The sequence below is a fragment of the Drosophila innubila genome (genome assembly GCF_004354385.1).
Source record: "Drosophila innubila isolate TH190305 chromosome 3L unlocalized genomic scaffold, UK_Dinn_1.0 0_D_3L, whole genome shotgun sequence".
Classification (NCBI taxonomy): Eukaryota; Metazoa; Arthropoda; class Insecta; order Diptera; family Drosophilidae; genus Drosophila; species Drosophila innubila.
In genome coordinates, this window is record NW_022995376.1 from 6851587 (window position 1) to 6870009 (window position 18423).

The 18423-nt window shown below is 48.5% G+C and overlaps 1 protein-coding gene across 4 annotated transcripts; it reads left to right on the forward strand.

Moving 5' to 3' along the window:
- The first annotated feature begins 77 nt into the window (after window positions 1-77).
- On the forward strand, window positions 78-18370 carry LOC117788924 (dynein heavy chain, cytoplasmic). Of its 4 annotated transcripts, none has more exons than XM_034627869.1 (14): window positions 78-425; window positions 1456-2030; window positions 2085-2919; window positions 2978-3581; window positions 3681-3786; window positions 4350-4388; window positions 4542-4697; window positions 4760-8815; window positions 9004-10156; window positions 10220-12328; window positions 12526-12721; window positions 14123-14240; window positions 14300-17904; window positions 17964-18370. In XM_034627869.1, exons 1-14 carry the CDS (start codon window positions 182-184, stop codon window positions 18127-18129), a joined length of 13962 nt encoding a protein of 4653 aa, XP_034483760.1. In that variant the 5' UTR covers window positions 78-181; the 3' UTR covers window positions 18130-18370. The 4 variants fall into 4 exon arrangements, with proteins under 4 accessions (XP_034483760.1, XP_034483759.1, XP_034483758.1 ...); XM_034627868.1 differs by lacking the exon at window positions 12526-12721 and adding an exon at window positions 13504-13702; XM_034627867.1 differs by lacking the exon at window positions 4350-4388.
- Window positions 18371-18423: the final 53 nt, after the last annotated feature.

An 18423-nucleotide genomic window follows, 5' to 3' on the forward strand; every position in this document is an offset into this window, starting at 1 on the left:
TGAAAGCTGGCAATATAGAGCTTTTGTTTGCTTTTTTACACTTTCTGGCAATATTCGCGTTGCACTTTCGCCAAAAGTGCAGACGTAATTTTTCACAGGGCGTATTCATTTTGAAGTGGTGTGAAAAAATTAATTTAAAGACAAATAACCATTGAATTTAGTGCGAAAATAGTTGGAAAACATGGGTGATTCGCTGGAAAACACCGACACTTCGGTGGATCCGGCTGTAAACCTGTCCATTGCCAATTATGATGCATTTGCAAATTATCTTCGCAAGGCGGTGATTATTTTGCTGCCCGAAGAGGATGTTGTGCCGGAATCGTTGAACAATGCATTGGACGATCCTGCCAACCAGGAAACTATCCGCAAGTTCCTGTCTGATCCACAGGTGCAAGCGTTGTACGTTCAGCGCAACTGCATCAAAGGTAAGAAAACATTTATTTTCTTGGCAATTGGTCCAATTGCCAAATTGGACCAACTGCACAAAATGGCGTCGTGCAGGAGAAAACGGTCAGCAAATTTCCTGATAAAAATTTAATAATTGCTTACTTAGTGCTGCAAATACTATAGTCAGTGCATTTGCTTATTACTTTTGGAAGTGCAACTTGCATACGCAACAATTTTGTTAAAAATCAATTGGCAAACAATTTTTTCATGTTTTCTCGGCAGCTTTGTGCGCATGACGTCATGCCAGCTGACTCACATCCACCGTTCATGGTATAAAAAGAAAGGTTGCTGTTTAAAGTGTGTGACGTCACTTCTGCAGTTCAATCAACAATTAAACTCGCCCTCGGCGTTTGATAAATAATTTTTTTACATATAATTTAGTTTCATTTTTTTCATTGTTTCTTTAAAAAACCATTTCAATTATTTACTAGAACTTGTTTTGCTGCACATTTTAATTGCTGACGTCATGTACAGAGTGTGAAAGCGCTGGAAACTCTCTTGTGCAACCTCTCTGTCAGTTGACCATGAACAGCAACCAGTTGCGCAACGTTGCCGGCTTGTTGAGTGTGTAGTGTGGCCAGACGTTGCGCAGTTTGCCGGTTGCCGGCATGTAAACAAAACAAACGACAGCTGTTTTCGCTTTGTTCGCGGAAACTTGTGCGACCTTGAGCTGCATGATTTTTTATTTTGTTTATTCCATTGACTTGTGACTTTGAACGTTGCCTCGCGTCAGGGTCAGGCGATGTGGGAGCAACGCACGCTCAAGGTTCAGGCCTTGAGTGAACGAAATTTTGAAGGTTTCACCTTGGCCGTCGAATTTTCGAAGGTTGTCACCTTGGTAATGAATTGATGTCAGTGTCATTGCTGTCGCGACATTGAACGCCAGGGCCAGATAATGTTTGTGCATTGAGTGAAATGTGGGTGAAGGTGAAATATTGATAACATTACTGATTATGTGTGTCGTTAATTGACTTTCTCTCCCTCTCTCTCTCTTGTTTTATTACACAGAGGATGATAGCGAACAGCCGGCGGAAACTGAAGAGGAGAAGGAGCAGGTGACTTACCAGATCAGCAATGATGTACATTTCACCAACAGCCGCATGGCATCGCTGGCATGCATTAAGCGTGGTGTTGTTGTCGAGGCGGACAAATCCATTCACTCGCAGCTGCGCTTGATTAACTTTTCTGATGGTTCACCTTATGAGACTCTGCATGCGTTCATCAGCAAATCTCTGGCGCCGTACTTTAAGTCGTATGTCAAGGAGTCGGGACGTGCTGATCGCGATGGTGACAAGATGGCCCCATCGGTGGAGAAGAAGTTGGCGGAACTGGAGATGGGACTGTTGCATTTGCAGCAGAACATTGACATCCCAGAAATTACGCTGACTGCGCATGCGACTGTCAATTTAGTCATACGCAAGTGCTTTGAGGAGAACCGCAAGGCCAAGGTGGTGGACTTTGGGGATAAGGTCGAGGACTCGTCGTTTCTTAATCAGTTGCAGAATGGCGTCAATCGTTGGATTACTGAAATCAAGAAAGTGACTAAACTAAATCGTGACCCCGGTTCGGGCACTGCACTACAGGTAAGCAAGCAACCAAACCCAATCTTTGATTTTGCTAATTCTTTTGTCTTGCAGGAAATTTCATTCTGGCTTAATCTGGAGCGTGCGTTGTACCGCATCCAGGAGAAGCGAGAGTCGCCAGAAGTGGCATTAACACTGGACATTCTTAAGCATGGCAAGCGTTTCCATGCCACCGTCTCGTTTGACACGGATACGGGCTTGAAGCAAGCTCTGGCTACTGTTGCCGACTACAATCCGTTGATGAAAGACTTCCCCATCAACGATCTACTGTCGGCGACGGAGCTGGAGAAGATTCGCCCGGCGGTGCAGCAGATTTTCTCGCATTTGCGTAAAGTGCGCAACACCAAGTATCCAATTCAACGTTGCCTGAAACTCATCGAGGCCATCTCGCGGGATCTGTCGCAACAGCTGCTCAAGGTGCTGGGAACCCGCCGTCTCATGCATATTCCCTTCGATGAATTCGAGCGTGTGATGAACCAATGCTTTGAGATCTTCAGCTGCTGGGATGATGAGTATGACAAGTTGCAAGGACTACTGCGTGACATTGTCAAGAAGAAGCGCGACGAGCACTTGAAAATGGTCTGGCGTGTGTCGCCAGCTCACAAGAAGCTGCAGACGCGCATGGAGCATATGCGCAAGTTCCGGAGGCAGCACGAGCAGCTGCGTACCGTAATCCTGCGAGTACTCCGTCCCACAAAGCAGGCGGCTAACGATGATGGCAGCACCGTTGAAACCAAGCAGCCTTACAGTCTGGATGCCGCAGATGCCAATGCCATCGAGGAGGTCAACTTGGCCTATGAAAATGTCAAGGAGGTGGACTGCTTGGACATCACCAAGGAGGGCTCCGAGGCCTGGGACGCGGCTGTCAAGCGCTATGAGGAAAAGATTGGTATATAATTATATTTTTTCTCAAATATTTACATATTAACATTCGTTTTTTTATGTAGATCGCGTGGAGACACGCATCACGGCTCATCTGCGTGATCAGCTGGGCACTGCAAAGAATGCCAACGAGATGTTCCGCATCTTCTCGCGCTTCAATGCGTTGTTCGTGCGTCCTCATATTCGTGGCGCCATTCGGGAGTACCAGACTCAATTGATACAGCGCGTCAAGGATGACATCGAGGCGTTGCATGAGAAGTTCAAGGTTCAGTATCCACAGAGCAAGAGCTGTCGCTTATCGTCTGTGCGTGATCTGCCTCCAGTTGCGGGTTCCATCATCTGGGCTCGTCAGATTGACAACCAGCTGACCATGTATCTCAAGCGTGTGGAAGATGTGCTGGGCAAGGGCTGGGAAACTCACATCGAGGGACAGAAACTGAAGGCCGATGGCGATAGCTTCCGCGCCAAGTTGTCTATTTCAGATGTATTTCATGAATGGGCACGCAAAGTGCAGGAGCGTAACTTTGGCAGCTCGGGACGCATTTTTACGATTGAATCAACACGTTCACGCATTGGACGTGGCAACGTTTTGCGTCTGCGTGTCAACTTTTTGCCAGAGATCATCACGCTGGCCAAGGAAGTGCGCAACATCAAAAACTTGGGCTTCAGGTGAGAAGATGTTTGATATTTATTAGAGCCTTTTCATTATCACTATATAAAAAGTAATTTTGCTTTAATTTGGTAATATTAATATATTCCTGCTTTCAGAGTGCCACTTACCATTGTCAACAAGGCTCATCAGGCCAACCAGATTTATCCCTATGCTATATCCCTGATTGAAAGCGTACGCACCTATGAGCGCACTCTAGAGAAGGTAAGGAATGATTTTAAATCAGTAAACACACAGCACAGCCATGCTACGTCACACCACAAGACACCACATAGTCATCTATCACCACAGCTGAAGCAATAGCTCTGTTTTATTTATTTCTTATATATACGTCTAGCTGTCTATCATCTCTGTAATTTTATCTTTTTTAATTTACCTAAAATTGCTTTAGACATTTATTAAAACACACATTATATATTTTCTGCTGATACCCTGCGCCCATTTGCAAATTAAGAAATTCGGATAATTTAAGCACGCTAAGAAGCGTTTTAAAGAATTTAAATGATATTTGATAAGCGTTTTAACGAGTAATTGTTATCCAAATGCCTGGGACGCAGGGTATATCGTAGTCGTGATTCTCGGCTAGATCTCTCTTATTTATTTATTGCATTGCTTTGCTTCCGGCGTGCAGCTTGAATTTTGTTAACCACAACACATTTGAAACACCTGTTACACCTCACACTTCACATCTTACACCTTACATAAGCAAAGACAGTACAACCTCTTTTAAATCAACCAAAACAACCAAAAACCTTTCTTTCATGCAGCTTAATAATAGGAGTCTAGCACTAAATTCAGTATTCAAGGTAGTGTCGTTTGTCCCCCCTTTAAAATAAAAAGAAAGAAATGTTGTTGCTACCACAATTTGTTAATGTTCAATTCCCGCATGCATTTATTTTATAAATCCTCTTGATCACCTTGTATTATGATATATTTTAATGTATATATACTGTCCACAGATTGAAGATCGCGCTAGTATTGTGCCTCTGGTAGCTGGACTACGCAAGGAGGTCTTGAATCTCGTCTCCGAAGGCATTGGCCTCATCTGGGAGTCTTATAAGTTGGATCCCTATGTGCTACGTTTGTCTGAATGCGTGACACAGTTCCAGGAGAAGGTAAGCATTCTGAATTTTACAAATTTAAATTTTATTTGTCTCTAATAAAATGTATATTTCAGGTGGATGACTTGCTGGTGGTGGAGGAGCAGCTGGATGTGGATGTGCGCTCGTTGGAAACATGTCCTTACAGCGCAGCCACTTTTGTAGAGATTCTCTCGAAGATTCAGCATGCTGTCGATGATCTATCGCTGCGTCAATATTCCAATCTCAATGTTTGGGTTACACGTCTCGATGAAGAGGTTGAGAAGAAGCTGGCATTGCGTCTCCAAGCGGGCATACAAGCCTGGACAGAAGCACTCACTGGAAACAAGAAGGAGGTGGACACATCCATGGACACTGATGCTCCCACACAGCCCACACATAAGTTGGGTGGCGAGCCTCAGATTCAGAATGCTGTGCATGAGATTCGCATCACCAATCAGCAGATGTATTTGTATCCCTCCATCGAGGAGGCACGCTTCCAGATAATGCAACAATTCTTTGCCTGGCAGGCCATTGTTACATCCCAGGTGCGTCTACAGAGCACTCGCTACCAGGTGGGATTGGAGAAGCCCGTCTCTCAGACCTATCGCAATCTGTTGACCAAGTTGCCGGAGGGTAAGATTCTGGAGAATGCCTATGGAGCCATCGAGCACAAGATTAGCGACGTGCGCAATTATGTCGATGAGTGGCTACGTTACCAGAGCCTCTGGGATCTCCAGGCGGACACTCTGTACGGTCGGTTGGGTGAGGATGTTAATCTATGGATCAAGTGTCTCAACGACATTAAGCAATCCCGCACAACCTTCGATACTTCGGATACACGTCGTGCCTATGGCGCTATCATCATTGACTACGCCAAGGTGCAGGCCAAGGTGACGTTGAAGTATGATTCCTGGCACAAGGAGGCACTAGGCAAGTTTGGCACACTTTTGGGCACCGAGATGACCACATTCCATTCCAAGGTGTCCAAGTCTCGCACAGACTTGGAGATGCAGAGCATCGAGGCAGCCAGTACATCGGATGCCGTCAGCTTCATTACTTATGTGCAGTCGCTGAAGAAGGACATGATTGCCTGGGACAAGCAGGTGGAGGTGTTCCGCGAGGCACAGCGTATTTTGGAGCGTCAGCGTTTCCAGTTCCCCAACAACTGGTTGCATGTGGACAACATCGAGGGTGAATGGTCGGCCTTCAATGAGATCATCAAGCGCAAGGATACGGCTATTCAGACCCAGGTGGCCAGTCTTCAGGCCAAGATTGTGGCCGAGGACAAGGCCGTGGAAACACGCACCGTTGACTTCCTTAATGATTGGGAGAAAACAAAGCCCACCGGCGGCAAGATACGTCCCGATGAAGCGCTGCAACAGCTGCAGATCTTTGAGAGCAAATACTCACGTCTCAAGGAGGAGCGCGATAATGTGGCCAAGGCCAAGGAGGCACTCGAACTGCAGGAGTCGGCTGTGCCCAACAACAGCGCCGAGCGCATGAATGTCGCCCTGGAAGAGCTGCAGGATCTGCGCGGCGTCTGGAGCGAACTGTCCAAGGTGTGGACGCAGATCGATGAGACTCGCGAGAAGCCTTGGCTATCGGTGCAGCCACGTAAGCTTCGCCAGCAGCTGGAGGCGATGATGGCACAGCTAAAGGAGCTGCCTGCTCGTCTGCGCATGTATGAATCCTATGAATATGTGAAGAAGCTGATCCAGAGCTACATCAAGGTGAACATGCTGATTGTGGAACTCAAGTCGGATGCACTCAAGGAGCGTCATTGGAAACAGCTCACCAAACAGCTGCGTGTTAATTGGGTTATCTCTGATCTGACCCTGGGTCAAGTGTGGGATGTGAATCTGCAGAAGAATGAGAGCGTTGTCAAGGACATTATCCTGGTAGCCCAGGGTGAGATGGCGCTGGAGGAGTTCTTGAAGCAGGTGCGCGAATCCTGGCAAAACTACGAACTGGATTTGATAAATTACCAGAACAAGTGCCGCATCATTCGTGGCTGGGATGATCTGTTCAACAAGGTCAAGGAGCACATCAATTCTGTGGCCGCCATGAAGCTGTCACCTTACTACAAGGTCTTCGAGGAGGAGGCTCTCACCTGGGAGGAGAAACTGAACCGCATCAATGCTTTGTTTGATGTATGGATTGATGTACAGCGTCGCTGGGTTTACTTGGAGGGCATCTTCTCAGGCAGTGCGGATATAAAGACACTGCTGCCCGTGGAAACATCACGTTTCCAGAGCATCAGCTCCGAGTTCCTGGGCCTGATGAAGAAGGTAACCAAGTCTCCCAAGGTTATGGATGTGCTTAACATTCCGGCCGTGCAGCGTTCCCTGGAGCGTCTAGCCGATCTCCTCGGCAAAATTCAAAAGGCTCTCGGTGAATATCTGGAACGTGAGCGTACATCGTTCCCACGCTTTTACTTTGTGGGCGATGAGGATCTCCTGGAGATCATTGGCAACAGCAAGAACATTGCCCGCTTGCAGAAGCACTTCAAGAAGATGTTCGCCGGCGTGGCTGCGATTCTATTGAACGAGGAAAACAATGTCATTCTGGGCATCTCATCACGCGAAGGTGAGGAGGTGCACTTTATCAATCCCGTGTCCACGGTGGATCATCCCAAGATCAACGAATGGTTGTCGTTGGTCGAGAAGCAAATGAGATTCACGCTTGCCTCGTTGTTGGCTCAAGCTGTGCAGGACATTAAACAGTTCCGTGATGGTCAAATTGATTCGCAGAAGTACATGGAGTGGTGCGACAAATACCAAGCACAGATTGTGGTCCTGGCTGCCCAGATCCTCTGGTCCGAGGATGTGGAGGCTGCACTGCAACAGGCTTCCGAGAACAACAAGGACAAGCCCATGCAACGTGTCCTGGGCAATGTGGAGGGCACGTTGAACGTCCTGGCCGATTCCGTGCTGCAGGAACAGCCTCCACTGCGTCGTCGCAAGCTGGAGCATCTGATTAATGAGTTTGTCCATAAGCGTACAGTTACCAGACGCTTGATTACCAACGGTGTCACCTCGCCCAAGTCCTTCCAGTGGCTGTGCGAGATGCGCTTCTACTTTGATCCCCGCCAGACGGAGGTACTGCAGCAACTGACCATCCACATGGCCAATGCGCGCTTCTTCTATGGCTTTGAGTATTTGGGAGTTCAGGATCGCTTGGTGCAAACGCCACTCACGGATCGTTGTTATCTGACCATGACACAGGCGCTGGAGTCACGTCTGGGCGGATCTCCATTTGGTCCAGCAGGCACTGGCAAAACTGAGTCGGTTAAGGCGCTGGGCAATCAATTGGGTCGCTTTGTGCTCGTCTTCAATTGCGACGAGACGTTCGATTTTCAGGCCATGGGACGCATCTTTGTCGGTCTCTGCCAGGTGGGCGCCTGGGGTTGTTTCGATGAGTTCAATCGTCTGGAGGAGCGTATGCTGTCCGCCTGTTCGCAGCAGATCCAAACTATCCAGGAGGCACTCAAGTATGAAATGGACACCAACAAGGAAAGCATCACCGTTGAACTGGTTGGAAAACAGGTGCGCGTCTCCCCCGACATGGCCATCTTTATAACCATGAATCCTGGCTACGCTGGCCGTTCCAATCTGCCCGACAATCTGAAGAAGCTCTTCCGTTCTCTGGCCATGACAACTCCAGATCGTCAGCTTATCGCCGAGGTCATGCTTTTCTCGCAGGGATTCCGCTCGGCGGAGAAACTGGCCTGCAAGATTGTGCCCTTCTTCAAGCTCTGCGACGAGCAGTTGTCCAACCAAAGCCATTATGACTTTGGACTGCGTGCTCTGAAATCTGTGCTGATCTCAGCTGGCAATGTGAAGCGTGATCGCATCATGAAAATCAAGGAACAGATGCGTCAACGTGGCGAGGAGAATATCGATGAGGCATCTGTGGCAGAGAATCTGCCCGAACAGGAGATCCTCATACAATCCGTGTGCGAGACAATGGTGCCCAAGCTGGTGGCCGAGGATATTCCTTTGCTCTTCTCGCTGCTCAGCGATGTCTTCCCCAATGTGGGCTACACGCGGGCCGAGATGAAGGGACTTAAGGAGGAGATACGCAAGGTGTGCCAGGAGGATTATCTGGTCTGTGGCGAGGGAGACGAACAGGGCGCTGCCTGGATGGAGAAGGTAAGTGTCGTTAGCCTTTTTTGTCATGCTCTTGACCATTTCATAACATTGGATTCACTTCACACACGCCTACTAACCACCTAAAAGGGACTCGGCTCTACTTGGGTCGACAAAGTAACTAATTTAAATCCCATTGGCAATTGCTTTTCCATGTGCAATCCATTAATCTATACTTTGTTCCCATCAAGGTACTTCAACTCTATCAAATCTCCAATCTCAATCATGGCCTGATGATGGTGGGTCCTTCGGGATCTGGTAAGTCCACGGCTTGGCGAACTCTGCTCAAGGCGCTGGAACGTTTCGAGGGCGTTGAAGGCGTTGCCCATGTCATTGATCCCAAGGCTATTTCCAAGGAGGCGCTTTATGGTGTTCTCGATCCCAATACGCGTGAGTGGACCGATGGTTTGTTCACTCACATTCTTCGCAAGATCATCGACAATGTGCGTGGCGAGATTAACAAACGACAATGGATTATATTTGATGGTGATGTGGATCCCGAGTGGGTGGAGAATCTCAACTCGGTGCTGGATGACAATAAATTGTTGACTTTGCCCAATGGAGAGCGTCTCTCGCTGCCTCCCAATGTCCGTGTCATGTTTGAGGTGCAGGATTTGAAGTTTGCCACTTTGGCTACGGTTTCCCGTTGCGGCATGGTCTGGTTCTCGGAGGATGTGCTCTCCACGGAGATGATCTTTGAGAATTATCTGTCGCGTCTGCGCAGCATTCCGCTGGAGGACGGCGACGAGGACTTCGTGGGCGTCATTAAGCCTGCCAAGGACAAGGAAGAGGAGGTTTCCCCCTCCCTCCAGGTGCAACGCGACATTGCAATGTTGCTGCAGCCATTCTTCTTTGCCGACGGCATTGTGGTGCGCACTCTGGAGTATGCCATGGATCAGGAGCACATCATGGACTTCACACGCTTGCGCGCCCTCAGCTCCCTCTTCTCCATGCTCAATCAGTCGGCACGCAATGTGCTCAACTTTAATGCGCAACATCCAGATTTTCCCTGCTCCGCTGAGCAATTGGAGCACTATATACCCAAGGCTCTGGTTTACTCCGTGCTCTGGTCATTCGCTGGCGATGCCAAGCTCAAAGTACGCATCGATCTGGGTGACTTTGTGCGCAGTGTGACCACTGTGCCGTTGCCAGGTGCAGCTGGTGCTCCCATCATCGACTACGAGGTGAGCATGAATGGCGAGTGGGTGCCATGGAGCAACAAGGTGCCCGTCATTGAGGTGGAGACCCATAAGGTCGCGTCGCCAGACATTGTGGTGCCCACGCTGGACACAGTGCGTCACGAATCCTTGCTCTACACTTGGCTGGCCGAGCACAAACCATTGGGTAAGTCCATGATGTCCAGAAACAACTTGGAATGCATGTATATTTAAAACCTTTTCCTTTCAGTGCTCTGTGGTCCACCTGGTTCTGGCAAGACCATGACGTTGTTCTCTGCACTGCGTGCTCTGCCTGACATGGAGGTTGTCGGTCTCAATTTCTCATCGGCTACGACGCCGGAGCTGCTTTTGAAGACCTTTGATCATTACTGCGAATACCGTAAGACTCCCAATGGAGTCGTCTTGTCGCCTGTGCAGATTGGCAAGTGGTTGGTGCTCTTCTGCGATGAGATCAATTTGCCGGACATGGATTCATATGGCACACAGCGTGTCATCTCGTTCCTGCGTCAATTGGTAGAGCACAAGGGCTTCTATCGGGCCAACGATCAGGCTTGGGTTTCCCTGGAGCGCATCCAATTCGTGGGTGCTTGTAATCCACCTACAGATCCTGGTCGCAAGCCGCTTTCACATCGTTTCCTGCGCCATGTGCCCATCATTTATGTGGACTATCCCGGGGAGACATCCCTTAAGCAGATCTATGGCACCTTCTCCCGTGCCATGCTTCGATTGATGCCTGCATTGCGAGGATACGCCGAACCCTTGACCAATGCCATGGTGGAGTTCTATTTGGCTTCCCAGGATCGCTTCACGCAGGACATGCAACCGCATTATGTCTACTCGCCGCGTGAGATGACCAGATGGGTGCGTGGTATCTGTGAGGCCATCAGACCCTTGGACTCGTTGCCTGTGGAGGGTCTGGTGCGTCTTTGGGCCCATGAGGCACTGCGTTTGTTCCAGGATCGTCTGGTCGATGATACAGAGCGTCGCTGGACCAACGAGAATATCGATCTGGTTGGACACAAACACTTCCCGGGCATTAACCAGGAGGAGGCACTGCAACGGCCCATCCTCTACAGCAACTGGCTGTCCAAGGATTACATGCCGGTGAATCGTGAGGCGCTCCGAGATTATGTGCGTGCTCGTCTAAAGGTCTTCTACGAGGAGGAGCTCGATGTGCCGCTCGTGCTCTTCGACGAGGTGTTGGATCATGTCCTTAGGATTGATCGTATCTTCCGCCAGCCGCAGGGACATCTGTTGCTCATCGGTGTCTCTGGTGCCGGCAAAACAACGCTGTCACGCTTCGTGGCCTGGATGAACGGATTGTCCATATTCCAGATCAAGGTGCACAACAAATACACCAGCGAGGACTTTGATGAGGATCTGCGTTGTGTGTTGCGCCGTTCCGGCTGCAAGGATGAAAAGATCGCCTTCATATTGGACGAATCGAATGTGTTGGACTCTGGTTTCTTGGAGCGCATGAACACGTTGCTGGCCAACGGCGAGGTGCCCGGTCTCTTCGAGGGAGATGAGTACACAACGTTGATGACCCAATGCAAGGAGGGCGCCCAGCGTGAAGGACTCATGTTGGACTCCAGCGATGAGTTGTACAAGTGGTTCACCCAGCAGGTGATGCGCAATCTCCACGTTGTCTTCACAATGAATCCCTCAACCGATGGCCTCAAGGATCGTGCTGCAACTTCGCCAGCTTTGTTCAATCGTTGTGTGCTCAACTGGTTTGGAGATTGGTCAGATTCAGCATTGTTCCAGGTGGGCAAGGAGTTTACCACACGTGTGGATCTGGAAAAACCCAACTGGTCACCACCAGACTTCTTCCCATCTGTCTGTCCTCTGGTGCCGGCAAATCCCACGCATCGCGATGCTGTCATCAACAGTTGCGTCTACGTTCATCAAACTCTGCATCAGGCCAACGCTCGATTGGCCAAACGTGGCGGACGCACCATGGCGGTGACTCCACGTCATTACTTGGACTTTATCCATCACTTTGTCAAGTTGTACAATGAGAAACGCAGCGATCTGGAGGAGCAGCAGCTCCATTTGAATGTCGGTCTCAACAAGATTGCCGAGACGGTGGAACAAGTGGAGGAGATGCAAAAATCGCTGGCCGTCAAGAAGCAGGAACTGCAGGCCAAGAACGAGGCAGCCAATGCCAAGTTGAAGCAAATGTTCCAGGATCAACAGGAGGCCGAAAAGAAGAAGATACAATCACAGGAGATACAAATCCGTCTAGCCGATCAAACCGTTAAGATTGAGGAGAAGAGGAAGTACGTCATGGCTGACTTGGCACAGGTGGAACCTGCTGTCATTGAAGCACAACAAGGTGAGTTCGACGGACACCAGTCCGTAGAGGGGAGGGCGGGATTAGAGCTAGAATTATACACAGTTATTGCTAAGACTAGCTATAAATTTTACTTATTTGATAATGTGTACTTAAATCGAATACTTCTACACACACTCAAACACACTCAATACACACACACACACACACCGATCCGCACAAATGTTAAACAAACACAGCCGTTAGCTCGATTAAAAAGAAACACCTGGCCGAGGTGCGTTCCATGGCAAATCCTCCAGCTGTGGTGAAACTGGCCCTGGAATCTGTCTGCGAGCTGCTCAATGAGAGTGCCACAGATTGGAAGGCCATTCGCGGCATACTCGTTAAAGACAGTTTCATATCCTCGATTGTTAATTTGGAGACTGACAAGATCACGTACGCAATTATTTCTTTTTCTCACACACACCCACCATAAACACACAGAACTCAGTCTCATTCAAGTGTCTTAATTCGATATCGTACCGTTCACATCACTATTGCATATATAAATATATATAACATGACTAAACATCAGTTACATTTGCAGTCAAACTTTACTATAGAAACCTGAGAAATCTCTGAATAATAATAAAAATACACCTCAAACCTGGGACTGGTCTGTTAATCCCTGATGAAATCACTGAGATTGATCAATTCATAAGTCAATTATATCAACGTTTTCTATGGAGAAGTTTGACTGTATGTAACTATACCACACACCCACACACACATACAAACACTCTGCATACGCAATGCACAAGCAAATAAACATAACCCTAAAACGAATATCGAACATAACCTTAAACAAAGCGATCATAACCTCAATAAACATACTGTGAATAGCTGTAAAAATTGAAATGAAACTATATGTTAACTAAAGAACGAGCTGTAATCCCTAACAAGGTGTGAAGAATATAAAAGAAAAGTAAGCAGGCATTATATTAATAATAGAAGCCACATTTTACTTAGTTATGATAAAGGGTTAATCGTATAGTTAATAATTGTTGTTATAACATCATGATGTTAGGCTAATTTTACGAGTTTAACAATTTAGTTAAGTGCCATGCTGTGCCATGTATTATGTACTATAATAATTCTGATCCTTCATGTTAACACAAATGAACCACACGATAACCACTGAACCACTGAACCACTCAACTATCGAACCACAAATGCAGCGGTGAAGTCCATACGCAAACAGCAACTGGTTGAGGTTCGAACGATGGCAAACCCACCGTCTGTGGTTAAATTGGCACTCGAGTCGATCTGCCTGCTCCTTGGCGAGAATGCGACTGATTGGAAATCGATACGCGCTGTGATAATGCGTGAAAATTTCATTAATTCAATTGTATCTAACTTCGGTACAGAACACATAACGTAAGCATGAACAAAAACAAATTATTAATTCACTATTTGAGTTTAAATTTTCTTTCAATTATTACTCTTTTTTTTTTTTTTTATTAATTGTTGTTAACTGTTGTAAACGAGTGTAGAATGTTGTTTCTTTTGTTAATTTTTCCTGATTTGAGTTTTGCGTTTTTCTTGTAGTTGAATGATTAAGCGAAGCTGCGTTATTATATTTGTAAATATATGAACTTTAATCCTTAACTTAACTTTGGTAATTGGCTCTTTAATTTGTTGTATTTATTTTTTTCTCAATGGTTTTTGGTAAAATTAACGCGTTTATTCCATTATTAACCAACTGCTTTGCTTGCTTGATCCATACAAAATTTCTTGATAAAATGTTGCTTGTCCCACAGTTGTTAATATCTAATTTAATCCTAAATCCTTAAATAGCGATGATGTTAGGGAGAAAATGAAGTCGAAATATCTGAGCAATCCGGACTATAACTTTGAAAAGGTCAATCGTGCCAGTATGGCTTGTGGTCCCATGGTGAAATGGGCAATTGCACAGGTAAGAACTCGTATCTATCAATCTCTTAAGCAGTTATTATTTACTTTAATCCCTTACAGATTGAATACGCAGACATGTTGAAGCGCGTGGAGCCGCTGCGTGAGGAGCTGCGTTCGCTGGAGGAGCAGGCTGATGTCAACTTGGCGAGTGCCCAGGAGACCAAGGATCTGGTGGAGCAACTGGAGCGCAGCATTGCCGCCTATAAGGAGGAATATGCTCAGCTCATTTCGCAGGCTCAGGCCATCAAAACGGATCTGGAGAATGTGCAGGCCAAGGTGGATCGCTCGATTGCGCTGCTCAAGAGCTTGAACATTGAACGCGAACGTTGGGAGTCCACGAGCGAGACATTCAAGTCCCAGATGTCGACCATTGTGGGTGATGTGCTTCTCTCGGCGGCGTTTATTGCCTATGGCGGTTACTTTGATCAGCACTATCGCCTCAATCTGTTTACGACCTGGTCGCAGCATCTGCAATCCGCGAGTATTCAATACCGTGCGGACATTGCACGCACCGAGTATCTGTCCAATCCGGATGAGCGTCTGCGCTGGCAGGCGAATGCTTTGCCCACGGATGATCTGTGCACGGAGAATGCGATTATGTTGAAGCGATTCAATCGTTATCCGTTGATCATTGATCCATCTGGTCAGGCAACGACATTCCTGCTGAACGAATATGCAGGCAAGAAGATTACAAAGACGTCCTTCCTGGACGACTCGTTCCGCAAGAATCTGGAGTCGGCTCTGCGCTTTGGTAATCCTCTCTTGGTGCAGGATGTCGAGAACTATGATCCCATATTGAATCCTGTGCTGAATCGGGAGCTGCGTCGCACTGGCGGACGTGTGCTCATCACGCTGGGAGATCAGGACATTGATTTGTCGCCGTCCTTTGTCATTTTCCTGTCGACACGTGACCCGACCGTTGAATTCCCGCCGGATATCTGCTCCAGGGTGACCTTTGTCAACTTCACCGTGACACGGAGCTCGTTGCAGTCGCAGTGCTTGAACCAAGTGCTGAAGGCTGAACGTCCGGATATTGATGAGAAGCGTTCCGATCTGTTGAAGCTCCAGGGCGAATTCCGTCTCCGATTGCGTCAGCTGGAGAAGAGTCTGCTGCAGGCACTGAACGATGCCAAGGGCAAGATTCTGGATGATGATTCGGTCATCACAACGCTGGAGACGCTCAAGAAGGAGGCCTACGACATCAACCAGAAGGTGGATGAAACGGACAAGGTCATAGCGGAGATTGAGACAGTGTCGCAACAATATTTGCCACTTTCGGTGGCATGCAGCAGCATGTACTTCACCATGGACAGCCTGAACCAGGTGCACTTCCTCTATCAGTACTCGCTCAAGATGTTCCTCGACATCTTCTCCACGGTGCTCTACAACAATCCTCGTCTCGAGGGACGCAGCGATCACTCGGAGCGTCTGGGCATTGTTACCAGGCATCTGTTCCAGGTGTGCTATGAGCGTGTGGCACGCGGCATGTTGCACAACGATCGCCTGACCTTTGCCCTGCTCATGTGCAAGATCCATCTGAAGGGCACTGGGGAATCCAATCTGGATGCGGAGTTCAACTTCTTCCTGCGCAGTCGCGAGGGTCTCTTGGCTAATCCCACCCAGGTCGAGGGATTGAATGCAGAGCAAATCGAAGGCGTCAATCGCCTGGCCACACGTCTGCCCATCTTCCGCAAGCTGGTGGAGAAGGTGCGTTCCATGCCGGAGCTGGGCGCTTGGCTGCAGCAGAGCTCGCCGGAACAATGTGTGCCCCAGTTGTGGGATGAATCCAAGGCACTTAGTGCCATTGCCAGCTCTGTGCATCAGTTGCTGCTGATTCAGGCCTTCCGGCCGGATCGCGTCATTGCCGCTGCCCACAATGTGGTCAACACGGTGCTGGGCGTCGACTTTATGCCCAATGCCGAGCAGGAATTGGACTTTTCCGCCGTGGTGGACAAACAGTTGAACTGCAATACACCTGCCCTCCTTTGCTCCGTACCCGGATTCGATGCCTCTGGACGTGTGGATGATTTGGCTGCCGAACAGAACAAGCAAATCTCAAGTATTGCCATTGGTTCCGCCGAAGGATTCAATCAGGCGGAGCGTGCCATTAACATGGCCTGCAACAGTGGTCGCTGGGTGCTCCTGAAGAACGTACATCTGGCACCACAGTGGCTTGTCCAGCTGGAGAAGAAGATGCACTCGCTGCAACCGCATTCCGGCTTCCGTCTCTTCCTCACCATGGAGATCAATCCAAAGGTGCCGGTCAATCTGTTGCGTGCCGGACGCATCTTTGTCTTTGAGCCACCGCCAGGCATCAGGGCCAACTTGCTGCGCACCTTCTCCACGGTGCCGGCAGCACGCATGATGAAGACGCCAAGTGAGCGGGCTCGTCTGTACTTCCTGCTGGCCTGGTTCCATGCCATTGTCCAGGAGAGATTGCGCTATGTGCCACTGGGCTGGGCCAAGAAGTACGAGTTCAATGAGTCAGATCTGCGGGTGGCCTGCGATACGTTGGACACTTGGATCGATACGACGGCCATGGGTCGCACCAACTTGCCGCCGGAGAAGGTGCCGTGGGATGCACTGGTGACCTTGTTGTCACAGTCCATCTATGGCGGCAAGATTGACAATGACTTTGATCAGCGTCTGCTCCAATCCTTCCTCAAGAAACTCTTCACGGCGCGCAGCTTTGAGGCGGACTTTGCCCTGGTGGCCAATGTGGATGGCGCCTCTGGGGGATTACGGCACATTACCATGCCGGATGGCACGCGTCGGGATCACTTCCTCAAGTGGATCGAGAACCTAACGGATCGCCAGACGCCTTCCTGGTTGGGATTGCCCAACAATGCCGAGAAGGTGCTGCTCACCACGCGTGGCACGGATCTGGTGAGCAAGCTGCTCAAGATGCAGCAGCTGGAGGATGACGACGAGTTGGCCTACAGCGTGGAGGAGCAATCCGAGCAATCGGCTCTGGCCGTCGCACGCAGCGAGGATGGTCGTCCGTCCTGGATGAAGACGCTGCACAATTCGGCCACTGCCTGGCTGGAGCTGCTGCCCAAGAATCTGCATGTGCTCAAGCGCACCGTGGAGAACATCAAGGATCCTCTCTATCGCTACTTTGAGCGTGAGGTGACCAGTGGTGCTCGCCTGCTCCAGACGGTCATCTCCGATCTGCAGGATGTCGTCTTGATTTGCCACGGCGAGAAGAAGCAAACGAATCATCATCGTTCCATGTTGTCTGAATTGGTGCGTGGCATCATTCCGAAGGGTTGGAAGCGTTACACTGTCCCAGCCGGCTGCACTGTTATCCAGTGGATCACGGACTTTAGCACACGTGTCCAGCAGCTGCAGAAGGTATCGCAGCTGGTCTCGCAGGCTGGTGCCAAGGAGCTGCAGGGATTCCCCGTCTGGCTGGGCGGTCTGCTCAATCCGGAGGCCTACATCACAGCCACCAGGCAGTGTGTGGCCCAGGCCAACAGCTGGTCGCTGGAGGAGCTCGCATTGGATGTGACCATCACGGATGCGGGACTCAAGACTGACCAAAAGGACAGCAGCTTTGGTGTCACCGGCCTCAAGTTACAGGGTGCTCAATGCAAGAACAACGAACTGTTGCTGGCATCCACCATCATGATGGATCTGCCACTGACCATCCTCAAGTGGGTCAAGTGAGTATATTCTAAGTTTATATGTGCTTCAGAGTTTCAACTATTTCTTATTCTTGCAGAATCTCTTCAGAGCCGCGTGTAAGCAAACTAACTTTGCCAGTCTACTTGAATTCCACACGCACGGAGCTGCTCTTTACCGTCGATTTGGCTGTGGCCGCTGGCCAGGATTCCCACAGCTTCTATGAGCGTGGCGTTGCCGTTTTGACATCGACAGCTTTGAACTAAGTTCGAGCTCACAAATAATCATAACAATATAAACTATATAATGTATACTCCAGTATAGTTTTGAAAACTTTTCTTGAATTTAAATATTCAAATAACATATATTATGAAGCCCCAAAATAGTATGAAAATTTATTTTTTTTATTCCAATGTATACCCCAAAAATAATTTTGAAAACTTTTCTATTACTGTCATATAGCATATTTGATCTTTAATTTGAAAAAATAAACACAAAACCACAACATTTTTTGGTTTTTAGGTTTATTTTGTTCTTTTTTTTTTATTACTTTCTTGTTT

Coding starts and splice junctions, on each gene's coding strand:
- LOC117788924 (XM_034627868.1), top strand. CDS start 182: ATGGGTGATTCGCTGGAAAACACCGACACTTCGGTGGATCCGGCTGTA. Junction 8,816..9,003: donor GCGCTGCCTGGATGGAGAAG/GTAAGTGTCGTT, acceptor GTTCCCATCAAG/GTACTTCAACTCTATCAAAT. Junction 14,241..14,299: donor TGAAATGGGCAATTGCACAG/GTAAGAACTCGT, acceptor AATCCCTTACAG/ATTGAATACGCAGACATGTT.